Here is a 26,098-nt window from a genome sequence, read left to right on the forward strand (position 1 = left end):
AAATAAAAATAAAATAAATAAAAATTTAGCTGGGCGTGGTGGCGCATGCCTGTAATCCCAGCTACTTGGGAGGCTGAGGCAGGAGAATCGCTTGAACCTGGGAGGCAGAGGTTGCAGTGAGCCAAGATGGCACCATTGCACTCCAGCCGGGGCAACAAGAGCAAAACTCCATCTCAAAAAAAAAAAAAAAAAAAAAATTAGCTGGTTGTGGTGGTTCATGCCGTAATCCCAGCTACTCCAGAGGCTGAGGCAGGAGAATCAATTGAATCCGGGAGGCGGAGGTTGCAGTGAGCCAAGATTGTGCCACTGCACTCCAGTCTGGGAAACAAGAGCGAAACTCTGTGTCAAAAAAAAAAAAAAAAAAAAGACCAGCCTGGGCAACATAGGGAGACTCCATCTCTACAAAAAAATTAAAAAATTAGCCGGGAGTGGTGGCGTGCACCTGTAGTCCCAGGTACTGAGGAGGCTGAAGCAGGAGGATCACTTGAGTCTGAGAGGTCAAGGCTGCAGTGAGCTGTGATTGCACCATTGCACTCCAGCCTGGGCAACAGAGAGAGACCCTGTCTCTAAAAAAAGAAAAAGAAAGAAAAAGAAGAGACGGCGGCCGATACCCAGCCGTGTGTGAAGGTGAGTCTGCCAGGGACAGGAGGGTGCTAGCCATCAAAAGAGGCAGCGCGGTCACCAGCAACAGGTCACCAGCGACAGGTCGGCTGCCACGACACTGGCCGGCCCTGCAGGCTGCGACACAGAGAGACGGTTGAGACCCCAGGCCCCCCGGGGAGAGGCGGGGACAAGTGAGCCGCTCAACAGCCCGGGGCCAGGTCCTCCCTCTGGCTCCATAGTCCTCCAGACAGGAAAAAAAGATGAGAAAGAGAAAAGCGTCAGGAAAAGCAACAACATCGCTGCTCCTCCTCCTCCTTCCACGCCCAGGGTGCAGAGCAGGCGGCGGGGCCTGCGGCCGGTTCCCGGGAGCCCCAGCGCCACCTGCTGGGCCCTGGGCGCAGCTGCAAAGGCCAGAGCTGCAAGGCTGACACTGACCCCCTAGGCCCACAGGGGCCCTGGGCTGGAAAGCCCGGGGAAGGCCGGTCAGACCCTGTCTGCAGGTCAGCTGGGACCTGCGGCTCGGGCCACACTGCCGTGATTGGGGCCGGCGTGGAGCCAGGCACAGGCACCGAGGCCACGAGGAAGCTGTGGCACAGGCGTCTGTGGACGGGGCCTCTCCCACCTGGCTTTGGGGAGGTATGTGACTGCCAGCAGGGTGGGGAGAAAAAGGCTTTCAGCAGCCCTGGGGGAATCCAGCCTATGTGAGCACAGAGGTCCCTGCAATGCTGTGACCCTGTCATCTGCAGAAGATCCTGACAGAGCCTGCCCAGCACGGAGCCTGGAGGTCCCCACGGAGGTCCCCTCGGCCCCGGAAGGCCCTGCACAGCCCCCGACACGGCCCCTCTCCTCTTCTAGGCGTGAACTCCCATCCCTCCAGCACTCACTCCCCGCCTCATTGCTCAGGGCACCCCTCGGAGACTGCTTCTCCATCTGTAAACTGGGGCTGATAGCACTGACCTCACAGGGCTTCTGTGAGGCTTGAACAAGAGGCAAGACACAATGCCTGGAGCAGACAGAGGCACCATGGGGCCCCAGGCAGGCGCCCTGGAGAGGCACACACAGGAGGCGCACTGCGAACACGGATGCCTCAACACCCTCATCCCATTCGGTTGGCAGCAAGTGCACCATGGGTCCCACTACAGGCCTGGGCGCTGCACCAGGTGCGGGACACAGGGGCGGGGAGCGGGGTCACAGAGGGACTGGCACCGAGGGATGGGCACGGCTTCTGCCTAGGAAGTCCAGGAAGTCCTGAGGCTGCTCTCCAACACCACGCAGCAAGCACGGGTGATCACGGGCTCTCGTAGGCACCTGCGTGTAACCAGCGCCCTCTGGGGCCACCTGCGAGCTCAGCACTGGACTCAGCTTGTGCCTGAGAACACAAGAACACCAAAGAAGGCTGGGCGCGGTGGCTCACGCTTGTAATCCCAGCACTTTGGGAGGCCGAGGCGGGCGGATCACGAGGTCAGGAGATCGAGACCATGGTGAAACCCCGTCTCTACTAAAAATACAAAAAAAAAATTAGCCGGGCGTGGTGGCGGGCACCTGTAGTCCCAGCTACTCGGAGAGGCTGAGGCAGGAGAATGGCGTGAACCCGGGAGGCGGAGCTTGCAGTGAGCCGAGATTGCGCCACTGCACTCCAGCCTGGGGGACAGAGCGAGACTCCGTCTCAAAAAAAAAAAAAAAAAAAAAGAACACCAAAGAAGAGCTATGGAGCACCAGCCTTCAAAAAACGCACCGTCCAACCAGGGAACGTAAAGAGCTTACTGCATCCACCTTAGATCATCAGACTTGCCTAAAAACCACGCAGATGCAGGTCACCCCAGGAGACCAGAGGGGAAGCTCCCGGCCTGCAAGGGGCAACATGGAGCCGGCCACAGGCAGCAGTAGGTGAATGGAGGAGAGAGCAGCTCAGAGCAGGGGCTGGCATCCGGTGCCACGTCCAACCAACCCGCCTGCAGTGCCATGCAGAGAGGATTCTGAGGACCAGAAGGAAGAGCAGGCTCATCAGAGCAGGAGGCCTTCGAGGGTGGGGCGGGGGCTGCCCTGTCATGAGCACAGCCGTCCTGAACTGCTTGGGGATCGTGGACGTTCTCCGCTGCAGCAAGGAAACAGACAACTCCCAGAGCCGGCCCCCATCGCCGCAGGAAAAGCGACCCCAGCCCTGCGGAGCTGAGACCGTCCTGCATGGGCTGGGTCTGAAGGCCCTAGACTCACAGGCAACAGAAGAGAGGCAATGCCCACTCCCAAGTCCCTTCAACACAACACCCACGCAGGAGGTGGCGGCTCTGGGTGCACAGTCGCAGCCTCCCACTGCCTGGAGGGCCTGTGAGTGGAGCCCAGCTGCAAGCGTACTGGGGGCGAAGGCCCGAGGCTCTTCCCACATCTGACAGGGCAGAGCTAGGGCGGAGCCGCCTGCATCCGCCACACCTGAGAAAACCCAGCTTTGGCCTCTCGTTACCACAGCCTCACAGAGCACAGTGCGCCCCTTCCCCCAACAGCTACCGCCTGTCCCCAAGCCCACTCGACTAAGCCCTTTGGAGCCTGTGACCCACTCTGCCCTCCTAAAATGGGGCACATCAACAGGCGTCACAACCAGCTCACAGCACAAGGATGCTAAGATGCAGGCGTCACATCCAGCTCACAGCACAAGGATGCTAAGATGTGGGGAAGCAGAGCCAAGGGGCTGAGCTGGAACATTCCGGCCGCCACCCAGGCTGCCCCCCTGGTTCCACCGCAGGCGAAGTCAAGATCCAAAGCAAAGTCGAGGACACAGTGACCGTGTTTTCTAAAACAGCCATGAACCAGGGCTGACCACGACACCCAGATGAGAGCCATCAGGCCAGCACTGAGAATAATCACTTAGGGCTTTATTTACTGACACGAGAGGACTCCGCGGTGTAGTGTAACATTTTTAAAAATCAGATTACAAAACAATATGAGAACCCTATCTCCAGTTCATTCTCCAGGGAAAGTTGGCAGCATTCACTGTTGGGAAACCTTCACTTAAAAATTGGTTGATGTTGGCCAGGCGTGGTGGCTCACGCCTGTAATCCCAGCACTTTGGGAGGCCGAGGCGGGTGGATCACGAAGTCAGGAGATCGAGACCATCCTGGCCAACACAGTGAAACCCCGTCTCTACTAAAAAAAATAAATAAATACAAAAAATTAGCCGGGTGTGGTGGCGGGTGCCTGTAGTTCCAGCTACTTGGGAAGTTGAGGCAGGAGAATATCGTGAACCTGGGAGGCAGAGCTTGCAGTGAGCCGAGATTGTGCCACTGCATTCCAGCCTAGGTGACAGAGAGAGACTCCTTCTCAAAAAAGAAAAAAAGAAAAATACAGAAATTAGCCAGGTATAGTAGTGCACACTTGTAATCCCAGCTGCTCAAGAGACTGAGGCAGGAGAATCGCTTGAACCCAGAAAGCAGAGGTTGCAGTGAACTGAGATCCCACCACTGCACTCCAGCCTGGACGACAGAGTGAGACTGTCTCAAAAAAAAAAAAAAAAAAAAAAAAAGATTGATGCATAGTCTAAATTTTTAAAAAATACTATAAACACAAGTTGTTTTTAAAACCAGAGAGGGGGAACCCCAACCGGGATGATTCCTGAGACAGCCAGCGGCAGACTGCAAGAACACAGACTACCCCGGAGTCTGGCAAGCAGGGTTGTCGGGGCCCAGTGGCTCGAGACCTCCTGGCTGATGGCTCCTCTCGCAACTCTGTGAACAGCTGGGGCCTCCTTCCTGTCACCTCTCCCCATCTGCAGGTACATGAACACTCAGGGCGTTCATGTCCTGCTGCCCCCTTGGCCGGGCACACGCCTCTCTCAGGAGCCCTGCTCACTCCAGCAGTCAGCCCGTCCTCCTGAGAGGTCTTTAAATGCGTCACTCCCCACATCGCCTACGAAGCTCCAGCTTTCTCCAGGAATCGCCTCCTCCTAATTTGTGTTCAATTCTAGGTGCTCACCTGAGTTCCTGTGCAGCAGCAGAGCATCAAACTCCAGGATGCCCTGTCATGAGGGGAAGCGGAGATGCTAGCTAGCTAAGGGAAGAGGGGCCAGAGTACGTGGGCCTTCCAGAAAGGGCCTGACAGCAGATGGCGAGGAGAGGGAGAAGGAAGGGTTCTCTGTTAAATTTACCACCTTTACCCACAACTGTCCAAGTAACCACTGCTTCTAGATCTAAACAATGTGCAGAGATGTGAAAAATCCAGAGTTAAAAGATGGTTGCAGGCTGGGTGTGGTAGCTCATGCCTGTAATCCCAGCACTTTAGGAGGCCGAGTCAGGCGGATCACCTGAGGTCGGGAGTTCAAGACCAGCCTGACCAACATGGTGAAACCCTATCTTTACTAAAATACAAAATACATGCTGGTGGCACACACCTGTAATCCCAGCTACTCAGGAAGCCGAGGCAGGAGAATCGCTTGAACCCGGAAGGCAAAGGTTGCAGTGAGCCGAGATTTCGCCACTACACTCCAGCCTGGGCAACACAGTGAGACTCCGTCTTCAAAGTAATAATAATAATAAGAAGACTTTTGTACTTGTGGGAGAGGAGAGCTTGAACTATCTAGAAAATTTACCATGTGGCTAGGGAGTGCTCAAGGAGCAGAGGCTGGGCCATAGGAGACCAAACCCCTTGCTTTCACCCTGTCACTGCCTGGTGCTCGTCAATTCCAAGAAATCACTGGTAAGCACTCAGTGAAGGCTGGGGACCAGGTCACGGGATGTTGGTGATGTCTGCGACCCCTGAAGCTGTACGCAACCCACATCACTCACCTGCGGAGAAGCGACTGCTGCAGGCTCTTGCAGGTGGCAAGGGACTCCCCGGTGAACAGGTGGCACATGACAACGTGCAGGCAGCGAGCCATGAAGGCCAGCACGGCATCGGGCTGGAGGGTGCCGCTGCGAGAGACCAGGCACAGGCGCTGCAGCGAGGGGCACTGGCTCAGCGCCTGGAAGAACTGAGCATTGGCGCTGAAGTAGGGCTGCTCCAGCCTGCGGGGAGAAAGGGCAGCTGTGAGGTCCGTGGGAGGGGCTGGCAGGCCAGGCCAGCTGGGCGTCTGGAGGTGCTGCCAGTGGAAGCTTCCTGGCCTGGGGCCCAGCCCAGCTGTTCTCGCCCCCCCCCCAATACCATTATCCCTTGGAGTACTGGGTGCCGACTCAGGCTCCCAGGGTCCCCCTTGGAGATCTGATTTGGAGGGGACCCGGTGGTCCTTATGCAAGCAGCCAGCCAGTGTCTACAGAGCCCGGCTTCGAGTCACCAGCCGAGGCCATCAGCATCTGTGTCCGCAGCCTGCCTGGTACACTCCACTGACCCCCAGGCACCCTACATTCCTCAAACGCTGGTGTGCTGGGCAGTGGATGCAAAGAGGACCCCGCACATGGCCCCTGCCCTTGGGAAGCTCAGCTGGACAGGGAGGCAGATGGGGACTGAACACCATGAGAGAGGGCGGTAATCTGAGAGGTTGGTGGCGGGGAGGGAGAAGGCGGGAATCTGGGAGGCGGAGGGTGGGGTAGGCAGGAACTTCAGCCGGGTGGAGGCCACTCCAGCCCGACAGATGGGAGGACAGCGCTGGACGGCTGCAGAGCCAAAGGGGGAGGCCAAGGGGAGTGGGGCCAAGCTAAGAGGTTGGCAGCCAGGGCAGGGCCGGGCCACAGGGCAAGGAAGAGGCCCCACAAGTCCACACCAAGGCTACGGTGACAGAGACCAAGACTGGAGAACCCAAGGGGAAGGGGAGGACTTGGGAAGGGAAGTACGGGACGACATTCTAGATCCTTCCTGGGGAGTCTGTCCATGCAGACAGAAAGCAGAAGGACAGGCCACGTCTCGAGGTGCAGTGCCAGATGTGGGGATGCAGCGCTGCTGAGGACAGGTCCAGGGGCCCTTGGAGAACCAGGCTGTGGGACTGGGCAAGACCTGGACTGTGGCAGGTCGTGGGGTGCAGGGGCCCCTGAGATAAGAATTGAGAGGGAGCAGAGAGGCTGGAGGGGAGTGACTTCAGGGGCTGCCAGGAGCTCCCGGGGTGGAGGGAGGAGCCGCTGGAGGGATGGGTGAGGCGAATGGGGAGAGGCTAGTGTGGGCTGAGCTGCGACGCCCCCCAACACACACACTATGCAGGAGTCCTCAGCTTGGGACCTGAGGGTGTGGCCTTATTTGGATGCAGGTTCGTTGTGGATGCAAGGGAGTTAAGAGGAGGATGCATCCTGCCTGAGGGGGGCTCTAAATCTAATGACTGGTTCCTTATAAGGCCAGGTGAAGGCACAGAGATATCCAGACACAGACAGAAGGCAGCCAGGTCACAACAGAGGCAGAGACTGGGGCCACGTGTCCACCAGCCAAGGAGCGCCAGGCATGGCCAGCAGGCGCCCGAGTTCCTCCTCACCATCCTCAGAAGGAACCACCCCTGCCCACAGCCTGATTTTGGGCCTCTGGGCTCCAGAATCGTGAGACAATAAATGCCTGTTGCATTAAGCCACTCAGTTTGTGATCAATTGTCCTGGCAGCCCCAGGATCCTAGTACAGATGCTGAGGACAGCCACAGCAGAAGGCGCCATAGGCACGGAGATCCTTCCCTGGTAAGTGACACAAAAAGACGAAGGCAGGGACGGGCATGGTGGCTCACACCTGTAATCCCAGCCCTTCAGGAGGCCAAAGCAGGAGGATCACTTGAGCCCAAGAGTTTGAGAACAGCCTGGGCAACATAGTGAGAGCCCAGCTCTACAAAAAGTACAAAAATTATCCAAGCGGCCGGGCGCGGTAGCTCACGCCTGTAATCCCAGCACTTTGGGAGGCCGAGGCGGGCAGATCACCTGAGGTCAGGAGTTCAAGACCATCCTGGCCAACATGGTGAAACCTGTCTCTACTAAAAATATAAAAACTAGCCGGGCGTGGTGGTGGACGCCTGTAATCCCAGCTACTCGGGAGGCTGAGGCAGGAGAATTGCTTGAACCCAGGAGATAGAGGTTGCAGTGAGCAGACACAGTGCCACTGCACTCCAGCCTCAGTGACGGAGTGAGACTCTGTCTCAAAAATACAAAAAAATTAGCCAGGCATGGTAGCGGGTGCCTGTAGAACCAGCTACTCGGGAGGCTGAGGCAGGAGAATGGTGTGAACCTGGGAGGCAGAGCTTGCAGTGAGCCAAGATCGCACCACTGCACTCCAGCCTGGGCAAGAGCGAGACTCTGTCTCAAAAAAAAAAAAAAAAAAAAAATTATCCAGCCATGGTGATGCGCACCTGTACTCCCAGCTACTTGGGAAGCTGAGGTGGGAGGATTACTTGAGCCCAGGACGTCGAGGCTTCAGTGAGCTAGGATCGTAACACTGCACTCCAAGCTGGATGACAGAGTGACAGTCTCACTCGGCTGCCCAGGCTGGAGTGCAGTGGCGCAATCTCGGCTCACTGCAAGCTCCGCCTCCCGGGTTCACACCATTCTCCTGCCTCAGCCTCCCGAGTAGTTGGGACTACAGGCACCCGCCAGCATGCTTGGCTAATTTTTTTTGTATTTTTAGTAGAGACGGGGTTTCACCATGTTAGCCAGGATGGTCTCGATCTCCTTTTTCGGCATGGGCCACCGCGCCCGTCCAAAAAATTTTTTTTAAATAAAGGAAGTGTGGCTCATGAGACTGGTTATTTACTTGTGTGTGTGTGTGTGTGTGTGTGTGTGTGTGTGTGTCTGTGTATGTGTGGAGTTGGGGGTCTCACTATGTTGCCCAGGCTGGTCTCAAACTCCTGAGCTCAAGCAACCCTCCTGCCTCAGCCTCCCAAAGTGCTAGGATTATAGGCTTGAGCCACCATGTCTGGCAGTTAATTTTATTTTAATTGATTTAAGTAGAAATTCTCAGCCAGGTGCAGTGGCTCAGGCCTATAATCCCAGCACTTTGGGAGGCTGAGGCAGGCAGAACACCTAACGTCAGGAGTTCGAGACTGGCCAACATGGCAAAACCCCGTCTCTACTAAAAATACAAAAATTAGCCAGGTGGGCCAGGCGCAGTGGCTCACGCCTGTAATCCCAACACTTTCGGAGGCCAAGAAGGGCAGATCACCTGAGGTCAGGAGTTTGAGACCAGCCTGACCAACATGGGAAAACCCCATCTCTACTAAAAATACAAAATTAGCCAGTCGTAGTGGCACACACCTGTAATCCCAGCTACTCAGGAGGCTGAGGTAGGAAAATCGCTTCAACCTGGGAGGCGGAGGTTGCGGGGAGCCAAGATGGCACCATTGTACTCCAGCCTGGGCAAAAAGAGTGAAACACCGTCTCAAAAAAAAAAAAAAAAAAAAAATTAGCTGGGCGTGGTGGGACACGCCCGTTATCCCAGCTACTGGGGAAGCTAAGGCAGGAGAATTGCTTGAACCCGGGAGGCAGAGGTTGCGGTAAGCTGAGATTGCGCCATTGCACTCCAGCCTGGGTGACAACTCCAGCCTGGGTGACAGAGCGAGACTCTGTCTCACGCAAAAAATAAATAAATAAAATTAAATAAATAATAACATAAAACGTCCAAATTGTCTTTATTTTTCTACATTTGTTTTGTTAAGCTATTCAAATTGTTTTTATTTAGAGATAGTAATAAAGTGTTTTCATTAAAATATATTTTAGGCCGGGCACGGTGGCTCACGCTTGTAATCCCAGCACTTTGGGAGGCCGAGGCGGGTGGATCACGAGGTCAGGAGATCGAGACCACAGTGAAACCCCGTCTCTACTAGAAATACAAAAAAATAAGCCGGGCGTGGTGGCGGGCGCCTGTAGTCCCAGCTACTCGGAGAGGCTGAGGCAGGAGAATGGCGTGAACCTGGGAAGCGGAGCTTGCAGTGAGCCGAGATTGCACCACTGCACTCCAGCCCGGGCGACAGAGCGAGACTTCGTCTCAAAAAAATAAAAAAATAAATAAAATAAAATAAAATATATTTTATATACCACCTCTCCCTAAAAAAATCCTAAAGTAAACATCCCTTTGCAGACCTGAAGATAGGAAATGGGGAGGGGTAAAAACGATGGTGCAGGCGACACATCTGCTGAGCTGCAAAGTCACCTCTGGATTTCTCTCCAAAGCAAAAGCAGGAGGCTCCAGACAGCAGGAGATGGAAACGGGGCGTTGGGCAAGGACGGCTGCCGTCGTGTTGTCACTAGGTGGCGATGCGGGTCCGTGCTACCCGCCCCAGACCGCCCCGAGCCTCTGGGGTTAAAAACCAAGTCAGCAGAGCGTGGAAAAAAAACTTTTTTCCACTAGATAACCACATCCACATTCTTCCGCCCCGGAGGAAGTCACCTGTCACAGGTGTTCAGGAAGTGGCAGGCCCACGGGAGTGACTGGTCAGGCAGGGGGCATGGCACGTCTAAAGCTTCCCAGGCTCCCACGGCATGCCACCTAGGGCATGGCATCCAGGATGGTGGCAGAGCTGACCTGACTCGAGTGACCGGCAGCGTCAGCAGGGAGGATGGGGACGAAGAAAAGGCTCCCACTGCGCCAGGCCTCACCTTTGAGTGAAGATGCAGCCTCCCCATGCTGCTCCCTGAGGGGACACCTGGTTCTCCCGGTGACTCTGTGGGCATGAAAGGTGCTGAGCTCACAGTGCGGGGGCTCCCAGCTGGCCACCCACCGCACGGGACGTGACAGCAGCACCCAGGCCTCCGAGGTGTCCCTGGGGTGGCTCCAGGGCCTGGCTCTGAAAAGGATGGCCCGCTTCTGCCCAGATGCTGCCCTGGTCCCGCTCACAGCAGCCTGGGTGACTCAGGGTGACACGCTCCCCGGCCCTCCACCGCAAGCAGGGCTTAGCTGGTCTGGGGAAAGAAGGTGGCTTTTCTGTCCAATTTGTAATCCCCTTACTACTGAGGTGTGTCCAAGCCCCAGCCAGAGCGACTCCTTCCTGCACCACCCCCTCCCTGCCACGAGCCCCAGCAGGCACAAAGCTGGGGGTCACGGTGTGGGGGCTGCCAGTGGCAGCAGCAGGCTGGCCTGAGATTCCAAGCTCTGCCACCAAAGAGACTCCGGCTGCCCCAGGATGCGGCCTCGGAGCATTGTGCCAGCCTCCAGGGGTCCCAGCGCCGTTTCCTCTGCACAGCTCCCGCCCACGGGCAAGCGAGTGCCACCTGCTCCTTCCAGTGCAGCGTCCCTGGGCTCCCCTGCCGCAGAAGGCAGGAATCCAGAGGAACGGGGCCAGCTGGCAGTGTCTGGGAACCAGCGTTTGTTCTGAACAGGCAGTACCCAGCTCAGAGCAGACGTGGTTCTCAGGGGCTGCTGGGCACAGGCTGGAATGTGTGCACAGAGATGGCATTATGAACAGGGTCAGGCTCTCAGCCTGGCCCACAAAACCCACTGAACTTGGGGTCCGCAGGCCTCTCCACACTTTCTCCGTGGCCCTGCTCCTGAGGAAGGCCCTTGGCCACGGAGATTCCGTCCCAGGCTCCGGAAGCCATCGGGGACCATGAAATCACCCTCACCCCGGGAGGCCAGAGACAAGCAGCCATGTGACCTGGGCGAGTTCATGCACTCTCTGGGCCTTACTTTCTTCATCCATTAAGTGGGTATAACTGTGTCGACACTCAGAGGTTGTTGTCAGAGGTTGTTGAGAATATCAAAGTGGTCAAGACCTGTACACCCATGAAGAGCACCTGGCAGAGGTCACATGAGCCCAAAGGTCCCCTCCACCCACGGCGGCTGCCGTCACCTCTGCCTCTTGCTTCTGGAACACCCCCTCCCTCCGGCCAGTGACTCCCTTGCTGACAGCCTCTGCTCAGTCTCCCTTCCACATTCTTCTTCCTCTTCCTGGTCAATCCTTGTCACGTGTGCCCCAGCCCAATCCGTGGGCTCACCTGTTTCCACAGCTAAAGGCCACCTATGAGCTGAGGACGCCAAAGCAACTCTCCCAGGCCAGACCTCAGCCTGGACTCAGGGCTTGGCTTAGGCCCATCGACTAGGAGGCCAACACTTAAGAGACCCTCTGGACCAGGCACAGTGGCTCACACCTGTGATCCCAGCCCTTTGGGTGGCCCAGGCAGGAGGATCAATCACTTGAGCCCAGGAGTTCAAGACCAGCCCAGGCAACATAGCAAGACCTCATCTCTACAAAAAATACAAAAAACTAGCCGGGTGGCCGGACGCAGTGGCTTATGCCTCTAATCCCAGCACTTTGGGAGGCCGAGGTGGGCAGATCACCTGAGGTCAGGGGTTTGAGACCAGCCTGGCCAACATGGTGAAACCCCATCTCTGCTAAAAATACAAAAAAAAAATTAGCCGAGTATGGTGGTGGGCGCCTGTAATCCCAGCTACTCTGGAGGCTGAGACAGGAGAATCGCTTGAACCCAGGAGGCAGAGGTTTCAGTGAGCTGAGATCGTGCCATTGTACCCAAGCCTGGGCGACAGAGTGAGACTCTGTCTCCAAAAAAAAAAAAAAAAACTAGCCAGGCACGGTCTCGTGTGCCTGTAGTCCCAGCTACTCAGGAGGCTGAGATGGGAGGATCACCTGAGCCAGACGAGGTCGAGGTTCAGTGAGCTGTGATCATGCCACTGCACTCTAGCCTGGGAGGCAGAATGAGACCATTAAAAAAAAAAAAAAAAGTGGGGAAAGCCCAAATTTTACATGCTTTTGAGTCAATTTTTTTTTTTTTTTTGAGACGGAGTCTCGCTGTCGCCCAGGCTGGAGTGCAGTGGCATGATCTCGGCTCACTGCAGGCTCCGCCCCCTGGGGTTCACGCCATTCTCCTGCCTTAGCCTCCCGCGTAGCTGGGACTACAGGCACCCGCCACCTCGCCCGGCTAATTTTTTGTATTTTTAGTAGAGACGGGGTTTCACCGTGTTACCCAGGATGGTCTCGATCTCCTGACCTCGTGATCCACCCGCCTCGGCCTCCCAAAGTGCTGGGATGACAGGCGTGAGCCACCGCGCCCGGCCAAGTCAAATTTCTAAAGCAGGGGGATTCTGAAAAGTCACCCATCTGGTTCTCAAAGCAACCATCTCCAGGATGCCTGGGTCAGAGCATGAATAACCACCGCGCTCCCCAAGCATGGAGCCCCGCAGTGGCTAGAGCTGAGAATCAAAGCGGCCAAGGCCTGGTGACTCCACCAGACAGGAAATACAGAGGCTTCTAGCAATCTGCTCTGCCATTTGAAAGTCCTGGGTTTGATCCTAGGCTTCTCAGCCCAAGACTAACAGGTCTCCAGTGGGAGGAGGCTGAGAAGGAGGGCGGTGACAAGCTGGCTGTATGGCCCCGGAGGGCTCCAGGGTGTGAGCCTCCAGCTCTGCTGCTCCTGAGCAGACCCGGCCACTTCCTGCCATGCCTTCTTCGGGAGAGTGGAGATTTACAAGGGGCGCCCTTATCTCTACTCTGCATGGCTCCAGGGCCAAGGTCAAGCACTGGTGTTTGCGAGAGACTCAGCTCCCCCTGAGCTCCCACAGCCTCATCTGGGAAATGGGAATGATCAAGACTGCAACCTCAGCAGATTATGGCAGAGAAGATGGGCTCAGTGCATGGCTCTCAGCAAAGGCACAAAGTAAATGCTAACTATTCTGGGGACAATGACACGTGCCCACGTGCCCCTTAGGCTGGAGCATGACTTCATGTACCCGCAACCCACCCCACTAGCTAAGGACTCACAGAGACACCAGCTCACTCATCTAAGCCCTGCCTCCACTTTCTCCCCCACCCAGTCCCTCGTAGTACTGAGGCTCAAGGCCTTCACTACCTTTTGGGTAATTTTTTTCTTTTCTTTTTTGAGACAGAGTCTTGCTCTGTGACCCAGGCTGGAGTGCAGTGGCGCAATCTCGGCTCACTGCAAGCTCCGCCTCCCGGGTTCACGCCATTCTCCTGCCTCAGCCTCCCGAGCAGCTGGGACTACAGGCACCCGCCACCAAGCCCGGCTAATTTTTTGTATTTTTTTTAGTAGAGATGGGGTTTCACCGTATTGGCCGGGATGGTCTCAATCTCCTGACTTCGTGATCCGCCCGCCTCAGCCTCCCAAAGTGCTGGGATTACAGGTGTGAGCCACCGCGCCTGGCCCCTTTTGGGTAATTTTCTTTTCTTTTTTTTTTTTTTTTTTTTTTTTTTTTTTTTTTTTTGAGACAGAGTCTCGCTCTGTCGCCCAGGGTGGAGTGCAGTGGTGCAATCTCAGCTCACTGCAAGCTCCGCCTCCCGGGTTCAGGCCATTCTCCTGCCTCAGCCTCTCCGAGTAGCTGGGACTACAGGCGCCCGCCACCACGCCCGGCTAATTTTTTTTTTGTATTTTTAGTAGAGATGGGGTTTCACCGTGGTCTCGATCTCCTGACCTCGTGATCCGTCCGCCTCGGCCTCCCAAAGTGCTGGGATTACAAGCGTGAGCCACCGCGCCCGGCCTTTTTTTTTTTTTTTTTTTTTTTTTTTTTTTTTTTTTTGACAGAGTCTCGCTCTGTTCCCCAGGTTGGAGTGCAGTGGCGCGATCTCGGCTCACTGCAAGCTCCACCTCCCGGGTTCACGCCATTCTCCTGCCTCAGCCTCCCGAGTAGCTGGGACTACAGGCACCCACCACCACGCCTGGCTAATTTTTTGTATTTTTTTTAGTAGAGACGGGGTTTCATGGTGTTGGCCAGGATGGTCTCGATCTCCTGACCTTATGATCCACCCACCCCGGCCTCCCAAAGTGCTGGGATTACAGGCGTGAGCCACTGCGCCCAGCCCATTTTGGGTAATTTTTCTTTTCTTTTCTTTTCTTTTTGAGAGTCTCACTCTGTCACCCAGGCTGGAGTGCAGTGGTGCGATCTGGCTCACTGCAACCTCTGCCTCCCGGGTAAAGAGCAATTCTCCTGCCTCAGCCTCCTGAGTAGCTGGAATTACAGGTGCCTGCCGCCACGCCCCGCTAATTTCTGTATGTTTTTGGTAGAAACAGGGTTTTACCATGTTGGCCAGGCTGGTTTCCAACTCCTGACCTTAGGTGATCCGCCCACCTTGGCCTCCCAAACTGCTGGGATTACAGGAGTGAGCCACCATGCCCGACCCCATTTTGGGTAATTTTTCAAGATCAGATTTATCAGCCAAGATTTTCAAATTCATCTCAAGTTAACGAATTCTTATTCCTTAAATACTAGGAACTGACAAGAACACCATTCACTCCACAGCATAATTCAGCATAAATTCATGTTGTGCTTGGCTCTGGAAAGGCCATGGGCCCCTGACACTGTCTGGGGTGGAGCTCTCCCAGGCCTGCGGTTCCACCTCCTCCCCACTCTGGGACAGGTCCTGCTCCTAGTCCCAAGGACCATCACCTCCCAGGAGTCTGTGGTCCCCGTCCTGAGCTGACCTCTCCTGTCTCCTCCATCCGGTCCCCTGCAGTCCATGTGGGATGCCCAGGGAGGCTGCTCCCTCTCCCTGGTGAAACCCCTCGGCACTGTTGCCCTCCTTCCTTGTCTGCCCCGTCTTCCCTACTCCCTCCCACCTCCCATTGTGCCCTGGACCCTCTGAACTGACTGCTCTCTGACATATTTCCAAGTCTCTGGGGTTTCTTCACATGGTGCTTACTGACCCACAAAGCATCTGCCTTGCCAGGCGTGGTGACTTATGCCTGTAAACCGAGAACTTTGGGAGGCCGAGGCAGGTGGATCACCTGAGGTCAGGAGTTCGAGACCAGCCTGGCCAACATGGCGAAACCCCATCTCTACTAAAAATACAAAAAAATTAGCCAGGTGTGCTGGTGCACACCTGTAGTCCCAGCTGCTCGGGAGGCTGAGGTGGGAGAACCGCTTGAACCCAGGGGGCAGGGGTTGCAGTGAACTGAGATCGCACCACTGCACTCCAGCCTGGGTGTGTAGAATGAAACTCTGTCTCCAAAAAATAAATAAATAAATAAAAAAGCAAAGATGGAAGCCAAGTGCAGTGGCTCACACCTGTAATCCCAGCACCAGCACTTTGGGAGGCTGAGGTGGAGGATCACTTGAGCCCAGGAGCTCAAAACTAGTCTGGGCAACATAGTGAGACCTTGTCTCTACAAAATTTTAAAAATATAGGCCGGGCGCGGTGGCTCACGCTTGTAATCCCAGCACTTTGGGAGGCCGAGGCGGGCGGATCACAAGGTCAGGAGGTTGAGACCACGGTGAAACCCCGTCTCTACTAAAAATACAAAAAAAATTAGCCGGGCGTGGTGGTGGGCGCCTGTAGTCCCAGCTACTCGGAGAGGCTGAGGCAGGAGAATGGCGTGAACCTGGGAGGCGGAGCTTGCAGTGAGCCAAGATCGCGCCACTGCACTCCAGCCTGGGCGACAGAGCGAGACTCCGTCTCAAAAAAAAAAAAAAAAAAAAAAAAAAAAAATATATATATATATATATATAGCCAGGTGTGATGGTATATGCCTGTAGTCCCAGCTACTTGGGAGGCTGAGGCAGAAGGATTAATTGAGCCCAAGAGGTTGAGGCTGCAGTGAGCTATGATGGCGGCACTGCACTCCAGCTTGGATGACAGAGAGAGACCCTGTCTCAAAAATAAATAAATAAATAAAATTTAAATGTTTTAGAAAAAGGAATTGCATTGCAAAGTCAGGTCAGAGAGGCCTGGGTTCAAATCCTGACTCCCCCACCTACTAGCTCTGCTGAGTGGCAACAATGATGCACCTGGCGGGCTCGTGACACGATTACACAGGATGACTCACAGTAGGGCCAGGCAATCACTCAAACACTATCAGGAATAAGGACACTAAGCTCAGACATCCGCCTCCTGCACCCCCGGCTCCTCTAGATGCCGGTCTCCCCAGAGCCCCCTGAGACCGACGTGGCACGCTGCGAGGCCCCGCCCCAGCCTCTGCGCTCCTGGAGGGCAGGCCTGCGGCAGGGCTGCCTCCGAGCTCCACGCGAACGCCCCACTTCCCTCCGCCAGCCTCCAGCAGAGGCCCGGGAGGTCCCCGCGGCCCCCTCACCTGAGGTCCCTCAGCCGCTTGCAGTGCTTCAACATGTCTGAGAGCGCGGGCATGTACACCACCTTCCCCATCATGCCCAGGTTGGCCAGCGACAGGGACCGCAACTGCTGGCACTGCAGGCCGATACTGACCAGCCCGGAGCCCGTAAGGACGCTGGGCAGCTGTGCGAGCGTCAGGTGCCGCAGGAAGGCCAGCTGGCCGATGGCGGCCACCTCTGAGTCCCCGACGCTCTGCGCGCGGCTGCAGGGTGGGAGCGAGTTGCGGATGGCGGGCTCGTTGCGCGGCATGGCGGAGGAGAAGTTGGACCCGATCAGCTCGAGGTGTTCCAGGAAGGGCAGGTTCTTCAGAAGAGACCAGAACACGGAGGAGGGCTGGGGGCCCGCCTGGCCCGAGAAGGGGCTGGGACAGGACTGCACGCCCACACGCACTTTCTTGCCAAAGCCGCGTGGTACTGCGTGCATGGCCGGCTGGGCCGGCGCGCGGTCCGCGCGCGGCGCGGAGTCGGCGACAGAGCAGACAGGCAGGGAGAGGGAGCGCAGGTGATGCAGCCGGGCCAGGAGCTGGCAGAGGTGGCGGCCCAGGCCCTCCGAGCTGTGGTGGTGGGCAGCCGAGAGGTTCAGGTGGCGCAGGTTGCAGCAGGACGCCACCAGCGTCTCCAGGATGCTGCTATCAATGTCGTCCTCCGCCTTGCGGAGCAGCGAGTCTGGGGACAGGCAGTGGACGCAGCCGCTGAGGTTCAAGCTGGCCAGGCTCCGCAGGTCCTTTCCGCCGTTGATGACCTGCTGGATCAGATGGCCGCCTGACAGGGTGCAGCGGCTGAAACTGAAGTAGAACGGGTTGTTGAATTTCATGTGCTGCAGGAGGGAAGAGCCGTTCAGCCAGGACTTGGGCAGCTGCAGGGCATCCAGCGCGACGTTGCGCGCCATGGAGTCCAGGAGGTTCTTGGTGGCGCCGCTCTCCGCGAAGCTGCCGGGGACGGAGATGAGGAAGGCGTGGAGGTTCTGAGGAGTGCGGTCGCTAAGCACGGCCAAGTAGAGCCGCACCACCTCCTGGTTGATGTAGCCGGGGGCCAGGCGCGCATAGAAGACCCGCAGGTTCTGGTAGTGCGGCACGTTGCTCTGGCCCACCATAAGCTGGCCCGAAAGGATGGCGCCCTCGCGCGTGCGGTCTAGAATCTCGAAGTAGAGCAGCAGCTTCTCCAGGCTGGTGCAGCAGGGCACCACACCGTAGGAGGGCGTGAACAGCGTCTGCTTGAGCTCCCGCACGCGGCTCAGTGTGGCCTTGCACTCGCTGCTCAGCTGGCTGGCGTCGAAGCCGGGGCTCACGTCGATGGCCAGCGAGCGCAGGTGCTGCAGGGCCGAGAGCATCTTGGAGAGGCGCAGGGAGGTGAGGTGGCAGCCCGAGAGGTTCACCTTCACCAGACTGCGGCAGCGGGCCACGTGTTCCACGGTGGAGCCAGGCAGCCAGTAGCAGCCAGCCATGCTCAGCTGCTGGATCTCCCGGCCGATCTCCTTCACCAGCTGCCTCACTTTGTCCTCGCTCGCCTGCGGGACAGAGGCAGGGCGGGGAGAGGAAGGAAAGGGCTGAAGGCACCTACGGGTCTCCAACCCTCAGTGCACGCACTCTCCCTTGCAGCAGCTGCTCCACCGGGAGGGAAGCTCCCCACTTCTCCCTGCCTACCTGCCCGCACACTGACCTGGAGCCAAGAGTCAAGAGTCCCCAGCTAAGTGGGACTGGTAGAGGGGTGCAGCCACAGTAGAAAACGGTTTGGTAGGCGGGCACGGTGGCTCATGCCTGTCATCCCAGCACTTTGGGAAGCCAAGGCAGATGGATCACCTGAGGTCAGGAGTTCGAGTTCATCCTGGCCAACGTGGTGAAGCCCCATCTCAACTGAAAATACAAAAACTAGTCAGGCATGGTGGCGCGTGCCTTTAATCCCAGCTACTCCAGAGGCGAAGGCAGGAGAATAGCTTGAACCTGGGAGGTGGAGGTTGCAATGAGCCAAGATCTTGCCACTACACTCCAGCCTGGGCAACAGAAAGAGACTCTGTCTCAAAAAGAAAAAAAGGGCCGGGCACAGTGGCTCACGCCTGTAATCCCAGCCCTTTGGAAGGCCGAGGAGGGCGGATCACCTGAGGTCAGGAGATCAAGACCATCCTGGCCAACATGGTGAAACCTCATCTCTACTAAAAATACAAAAATTAGCTGGATGTGGTGGCATGTGCCTGTAAGCCAAGCTACTGGGGAGGAGGCAGGAGAATCGCTTGAACCCGGGAGGTGGAGGTTGCAGTGAGCCAAGATGGCACCATTGCACTCCAGCCTGGTGAAAGAACAAGACTCCGTCTCAAAAAAGAAAAAAAAAATGGTTTGGTGGTGGTTCCTCAAAAAGCTAAACACAGGGATACCACATGACCCAGCAATTTCACTCCTAGGGACAGACCCAAAAGAACTGAAAGCTGAGACTCAGCCTCCCTACCCTGTGCCTGTTCACTGCAGCAGATTCACAAGAAGCCACAGGTACAAACAGCCCCAGTGTCCATCAACAGGTGGATGGACAAACCAAATGCCAACTGTCCACACGGGGAAATGTGATCCAGCCACAAAGAGGAAGGAAGGCCGGGCGCTTCAGCGCATGCCTGTAATCGCGGCACTTTGGGAGGCCGAGGCGGGTGGACCACGAGGTCAAGAGATGAGACCATCCTGGCTAACACGGTGAAACCCTGTCTCTACTAAAAATGCAAAAATTAGCCAGGCAAGGCCGGGCATGGTGGCTCACACCTGTAATCCCAGTACTTTGGGAGGCCAAGGCAGGCGGAGGCAGATCATGAGGTCAGGAGATCGAGACCATCCTGGCTAACAGGGTGAAACCCTGTCTCTACTAAAAAATACAAAAAATTAGCCGGGCGTGGTGGCAGCCGCCTGTAGTCCCAGCTACTTGGGAGGCTGAGGCAGGAGAATGGCGTGAACCCGGGAGGCAGAGCTTGCAGGGAGCCGAGATCGCGCCACTGCACTCCAGCCTGGGTGACAGAGCAAGACTCCGTCTCAAAAAAAAAAAAAAAAAAATTAGCCAAATTAGCCGGGCATGGTGGTGGGCGCCTGTAGTCCCAGCTACTCGGGAAGCTGAGGCAGGAGAATGGCGTGAACCTGGGAGGCGGAGTTTGCAGTGAGCCAAGATTGCGCCACTGCACTCCAGCCTGGATGACAGAGCAAGACTCTGTCTCAAAAAAAAAAAAAAAACAAAACTAGCCCAGTGTGGTGGTGGACGCCTGTAATTCCTGCTACTTGGGAGACTGAGGCAGGAGAATTGCATGAACCCAGGAGACAGAGGTTGCAGTGAGCCGACACGGTGCCACTGCACTCCAGCCTCGGCAACAGTGAGACTCTGTCTCCAAAAAAAAAAAAAAAAATTAGCCGGGCATGGTGGTGGGCACTTGTAGTCCCAGCTACTCAGGAGGCTGAGGCAGGAGAATGGCGTGAACCCAGGAGGCGGAGCTTGCGATAAGCCGAGATTGCACCACTGCACTCCAGCCGGGGCAACACAGTGAGACTCCGTCTCAAAAAAAAAAAAAAAAGAATGACTAAAAAAAAAGAATGGCTAAAACTTAAAAACTGACAGTACCAAGTGTTGACAAGGCTGCAGAGCAATTAGAATTCCCATACCCTGCTGGGGGGGTGCAAAATGGCGCCCTCCTACTGCACCACTGGAGAACTACATATTTAACTTTACAACAAACCTCTCCTGTGACCCAGCAATTCCACTCCTAGGGATCCACCAGAAAGCAAGTCTCCAACCCCTCTCCCCCACTCCCAAGGCCCTAGGTTCCCTCCCAGAACTACGTCCACATACATCTGTGCCCTCTTCCCCAGGCAGCACACCACCCACGTTTTTCTGCCCCTTGCTTCTCTCCCTCAATGCATCCTGCAGACAGCACCAGTCAAGACTTGGAGTTCCAGCCGCCTTTCCATCATCACACAGGGTTCCACTGCAGGGCTGTACCCAGTCCTCAAAGACTGAGATCTAGCTTGTTTCCCATCTCCTGCCCCCACGCCTGCTCACCTGATAGTCCTTTTGCAGCAACACGGTGTGGATGAGGCTCTTGTCAAGGCACAGGGCTGCGAGCTTCCGACAGGTACGCCGGACATTCAGAATCAGATCTGTGCTGGGGACGTGACTCAGGATATGAAGGAGGATCTCATCAGAGAACCCCAGGAGGTGGACCCCATCCGCCATCCCAGCTGCTGCAGGGTGCATGTCATCATCATCATTGGATATGTCCTGAAAATAAGGGGGACACCAAATTCCCATAGGATCCCCAAGGATGGCTGTCAGCCTAGCCTGCAGCTAGGGAGAGAAGCAAAGAGAAGCCCTTATCCATGGGAAAGAAGGTGCTTTTACTAAAAATCTCAAATGCATAACAAACAATTCATGAAATCCTTCAAAACCCCATTATAGAGCTGTAAGCCAGGGTCTCTCTTCAAAAATGAAAGATTAGAAAAAAAGACCATTATGTGTTTATTTATTTCTTTTTTTGCAAGACGGAAGTTTCACTCTTGTTGTCCAGGGTGGAGTGCAATGGTGTGATCTCGGCTCACTGCAACCTCCGCCTCCCAGGCTCAAGCGACTCTCCTGCCTCAGCCTCCCAAGTGGCATGCCCCTGGGACAACAGGTGCATGCCACTTTGTCCCGCTAATTTTTTTGTTTTTTTGTAGAGATGGGGTTTCCCTGTGTTGCTCAGGCTGATTTCAAACTCCTGGACAAGTGATCCTCCTGCCTTGGCCTCCCAAAGGGTGTTTTGTTATAATAGAGACAAGATCTGGCTATGCTGCCCCAGCTGGTCTTGAACTCCTGGGCTCCAGACTCCTAAAGTGCTGGGATTGCAAGTGTGAGCCACCATGCCCGGCCCCTTATTTTTTTTTTTTCTTTTTTTTAGACCAGGTCTTGCTTTGTCACCAGGGTGGAGTGCAGTGGCGCAATCTCGGTTCACTGCAACCTCCACCTCCTGGGTTGAAGCAATTCTCCTGCCTCAGCCTCCCAAGTACATGGGATTACAGGCGACTGCCACCATGCTCAGCTAATTTTTGTATTTTTAGTAGAGACGGGGTTTCATCATGTTGGCCAACCAGGTCGCGAACTCCTGACCTCAAGTGATTCATCCACCTCAGTCTCCCAAAGTGTTGGGATTACAGGTGTGAGCCACCATGCCCGGCTTTTTTTTTTTTGGAGAGTCTCACTCTGTGGCCCAGGCTGGAGTGCAATGGTGCGATCTTGGTTCACTGCAACCTCCACCTCGCAGGTTCAAGAGATTTTCGTGCCTCAGCCTCCTGAGTACCTGGGATTAAAGGCATGCACCACCATGCCCAGCTAATTTTTGTTTTTAGTAAAGACGGGGTTTCGCCCTGTTGGTCAGCCTGGTCTTGAACTCCTGACCTCGAATGATCTGCCCTCCAAAACGCTGGTCTTTCAGGCATGAGCCCTGTACCTGGCCATGCACACTTCCTCTTGCATTGCTGTAGTTCATATCTGGCAAATTACAAGGTGTTCTTCCCTAATGTGGGCCTGAGTCAAAATGCCTGATGCTTTTTTGGTTTATACGATGAAGAGGGAGAAGAGCTGGACCTAATGAGACATGAAGTCCCAAAATCGAGGACAAAGGAAGGCAGAAGGCTTTACCAAGGGGAGCCTCTCAGAGCAGCTGCTCTCTGTAAAGACCACGCCGAGGAGAGAGTGCCCGGAATCATCTCTACTGCATCATCTTTCCAGGGACTGTGTCTACACGACCCTCTGGCTCCAGCCTGCTCCTGCTTCCTGTACATATTTGCCTGGATGGAAGCTCTGAGTTTTGCAAAGCCAGGCTGCTGCCATGGCAACCGTGAAGGCCGTGGAGGAAGAGCCTGTCTGCACACCGCACACACGTGTCGGAGGTTTCCTGGGAACTCTGACTGTGAGAGTCCATTCACCCTCTCTAGACAGGCTTCCCATCCTGCTAAGCCCTCGCCAGGACCTAGACAGGTGTACTGGAATCTGTCCCACGTTTCTTCCCTGGGAACAAAGAAGTATCCTCCATCCTCCAAAAGAGAAAGCCACACGGAAACCAAAGGACATGGCCTGTAAGGACCCATGAGGCTCATGAGGGTCAGAGGTTCGACATTTACTTCTACCTTCCCTCCTAATATTTTAATAATTAGCAGAACAAGGCAGGGCGCGGTGACCCACACCTGTAATCCCAGCAGTTTGGGAGGCCAAGGTGGGGAAATCACAAGGTCAAGAGATCGAGACCATCCTGGCCAACATGGCGAAACCCCATCTCTACTAAAAAAACAAAAATCAGCAGGACATGGTGGCAGGCACTTGTAGTCCCAGCTACTCAGGAGGCTGAGGCAGGAGAATGGCTTGAAGCCTGAAGGTAGAGATTGCATGGAGCCAAGATCACACCACTGCACTCCAGCCTGGGTGACAGAGCAAGGCTCTGTCTCAAAAAAAAATTAGCAAGACAGGCCGGGCACAGTGGCTCACACCTGTAATCCCAGCATTTTGGGAGGCTAAGGCGGGCAGATCACGAGGTCAGTTCTCGAGACTAGCCTGGCCAACATGGTGAAACCCCATCTCTACTAAAAATACAAAAATTAGTCGGGCGTGGTGGCATATGCCTGTAGTCCCAGCTACTCAGGAGGCCAAGGCAGAAGAATCACTTGAAACCGGGAGGTGGAGGTTGCAGTGAGCTGAGATCACGCCACTGCACTCCAGCCTGGTGACAGAGCGAGACTCCAACTCAAAAAAAAAAAAATAGAAAGAAAAAAATACAAAAATTATCTGGGCCTGGTGGCGGGCACCTGTAATCCCCGCTACTTAGGAGGCTGAGCAGAATTACTTGAACCCAGGAGGCAGAGGTTGCGGTGAGCCAAGATTGCGCCATTGCATCCAGCCTGGGCAACACAGCGAGACTTGGTCTAAAAAAAAAAAAAAAAATTAGTGGGACACAGTGACATGCGCCTGTTGTCCCAGCTACTCAAGAGGCTGAGGTGGGAGGATCGCTTCAGCTCAGGAGGTTGAGGCTGCAGTGAGCCAGGATCTTGCCATGCACTCCAGCCTGGATGACAAAGAGAGACCTTGTCTCAAAAAAAAAGAAAAGAGCGGGCGGTGGTACGCTTGTAATCCAGCACTTGGGAGGCGAGGGGGGATCACGAGGTAGGAGATCGAGACACGGTGAAACCCGTCTTACTAAAAATACAAAAAATTAGCGGGCGTGGTGGTGGGCGCTGTAGTCCCAGCTACTCGGAGAGGCTGAGGCAGGAGAATGGCGGACCGGGAGGCGGAGCTTGCAGTGAGCGAGACTGCGCCACTGCACTCCAGCCTGGCGACAGAGCGAGACTCGTCTCAAAAAAAAAAAAAAAAAAAAAAAAAAAAAAAGATAAATAAATAAAAATCAGATTCCTGGAACCCACCCCAGACTTGTGGGGCCCATCCCCAAAAGACAGACTCCCAAATCAGGGACAACCTTTATCAGAACCAGAGACAATCTTTATCAGAATCAGAGACAATCTTTATCAGAACCAGAGACAATCTTTATCAGAACCAGGGACAATCTTTATCAGAACCAGGGACAATATCAGAATCAGAGACAATCCTTATCAAGGAATGAACTGTACCCCTCCCAATTCCCGATTTGCAGGTTTATGAAAGAATGCCATCACAGAGCTCACATGGTAAGAGTGAGAACTTAGGGCAGAACACTATTAAAAACTCCAGCATTGGGCCAGGCGCTGTAATGCTGTGCTCACCCCTGTAAAACCAGCACTTTCGGAGGCTGAGATGGGTGGATCACCTGAGGTCAGGAGTTTGAGACAGGCCTAGGCAACATGGTGAAACCCCATCTCTACTAAAAATACAAAAATTAGCCGGGTGTGGTGGCCGGCGCCTGTAATCCCAGCTACTTGGGAGGCTGAGACATGAGAATTGCTTGAACCCGGAAGGCGGAGGTTGCAGTAAGCCGAGATCGCACCACTGCACTCCAGCCTGGGTGACAGAGCGAGACTCTGTCTCAAAAAAAAAAAAAAAAAAAAAAAAACTCCAGCATCATATAGATTCCACAGTTACACGACCATACTGAATTTTTTTTTTTTTTTTTTTTTTTTTTGAGACAAGAGTCTCGCTCTCTCACCCAGGCTGGAGTGCAGTGGTGCGATCTCGGCTCACTGCAAGCTCCGCCTCCCAGGTTCACGCCATTCTCCTGCCTCAGCCTCCCGAGTAGCTGGGACTACAGGCGCCCACCACCACGCCTGGCTAATTTTTTGTATTTTTAGTAGAGACAGGGTTTCACCGTGGTCTCGATCTCCTGACCTCGTGATCCGCCCGCCTTGGCCTCCCAAAGTGCTGGGATTACAAGCGTGAGCCACTGCGCCCGGCTGAATTTTTCTTAAAACCGCATAGAAATCGCAAGAATTTTTTCTAAAAAGAGAGGGAGAGACAGCATGCCAGGAATTCAGTTCTAGCTCTCTCCATCCAGCCCCAGCAAATTCCACAACATCATTTTTTCCACGTGCCGTGCCCCAAGTAAAAGAGAAGTTTCGGCCAGGCGTGGTGGTTCCCACCTGTAATCCCAGCACTTTGGGAGGCCGAAGCGGACGGATCACGAGGTCAGGAGTTCAAGACCAGCCTGGCCAATATGGTGAAACCTCATGTCTACTAAAAATACAAAAATTAGCCAGGCGTGGTGGTGGGCTACTGTCCATAGCAACTATCCAGCAACTCAGGGGGCTGAGGCAGAAGAATCGCTTGAACCTGGGAGGCGGAGTTTGCAGTGAGCTGAGATTGTGCCACTGCACTCCAGCCTGGGTGACAGAGTGAGACTCCATCTCAAAAAAAAAAAAAAAAAAAGGAGAAGTTTCATCTCAGGCCAGACCCCTGATGCAATTGTGGGGCCAGCACCCAAACTGCTGGGGCAGGCATTTGAGGGGTGATACTCAGACAAGAGGAGAAGCTGGCCTAGGAAGCAGCTCAAATGGGCCCCCACCCCAACTCTCCATCTCCGGCCAGAGGACCCTAGGAGGCAGCTGCTGGGCGGGCAAGTTGAGTCATTTCCCTGGAACTTAGGCTTCCGGAGACAACTTTGTTAAGAAGTTAAGGCACCTTGCACCAAAAAAGGTGGCAAGCTCTGGAGAGGAAACAAAAACCAGGGTGCAGGAAGGGCGTGGTGGCTCATGCGTGTAATTCTAGCACTTTGGGAGGCTGAGGCGGGCAGATCAGTTGAGGTCAGGAGTTTGAGACCAGCCTGGCCAACATGGTGAAACCCCATCTCGACTAAAAATACAAAAATTAGCTGGGCGTGGTGGCAGGCGCGTGTAATCCCATCTACTCGGGAGGCTGAGGCAAGGAGAATTGCTTGAACCCAGGAGGTAGAGGTTACAGTGAGCCAAGATCGCACCACTGCACTCCAGCCTGGGTAAAAGAGTAAGACTCTGTCTCAAAAAAAAAAAAAAGAAAAAGAAAAAAGAAAAAAAAATCCAAGTTGCAGCCTGGGCATATGTGGCAAAACCTCGTCTCTACAAAAAAATACAAAAAATTAGTTGAGCCGGGCACGGTGGCTCACGCCTGTAATCCCAGCACTTTGGGAGGCCAAAGCAGGCAG

The 26,098-nt window shown here is 55.0% G+C and overlaps 1 protein-coding gene across 3 annotated transcripts in view; it reads right to left on the minus strand.

Moving 5' to 3' along the window:
- Positions 1-26,098, minus strand: part of FBXL18 (F-box and leucine rich repeat protein 18) — a 74,273-nt gene that overhangs the window by 40,205 nt on the left and 7,970 nt on the right. For all 3 annotated transcript variants that reach the window (XR_004026488.1, XM_030796878.1, XM_030796877.1), the window contains exons 2-4: positions 20,530-20,748; positions 16,473-18,016; positions 5,376-5,594 (exon numbers count right to left, since the gene is read on the minus strand). Coding sequence is in view for 2 of the 3 variants with exons in the window: in XM_030796878.1 (XP_030652738.1) it covers positions 5,376-5,594; positions 16,473-18,016; positions 20,530-20,748 (1,982 nt within the window). In the remaining variant the exon portion in view is untranslated. The remainder of the gene's footprint in view (positions 1-5,375; positions 5,595-16,472; positions 18,017-20,529; positions 20,749-26,098) is intronic.

Source organism: Nomascus leucogenys, chromosome 17 (genome assembly GCF_006542625.1).
Source record: "Nomascus leucogenys isolate Asia chromosome 17, Asia_NLE_v1, whole genome shotgun sequence".
NCBI classification, from domain to species: domain Eukaryota; kingdom Metazoa; phylum Chordata; class Mammalia; order Primates; family Hylobatidae; genus Nomascus; species Nomascus leucogenys.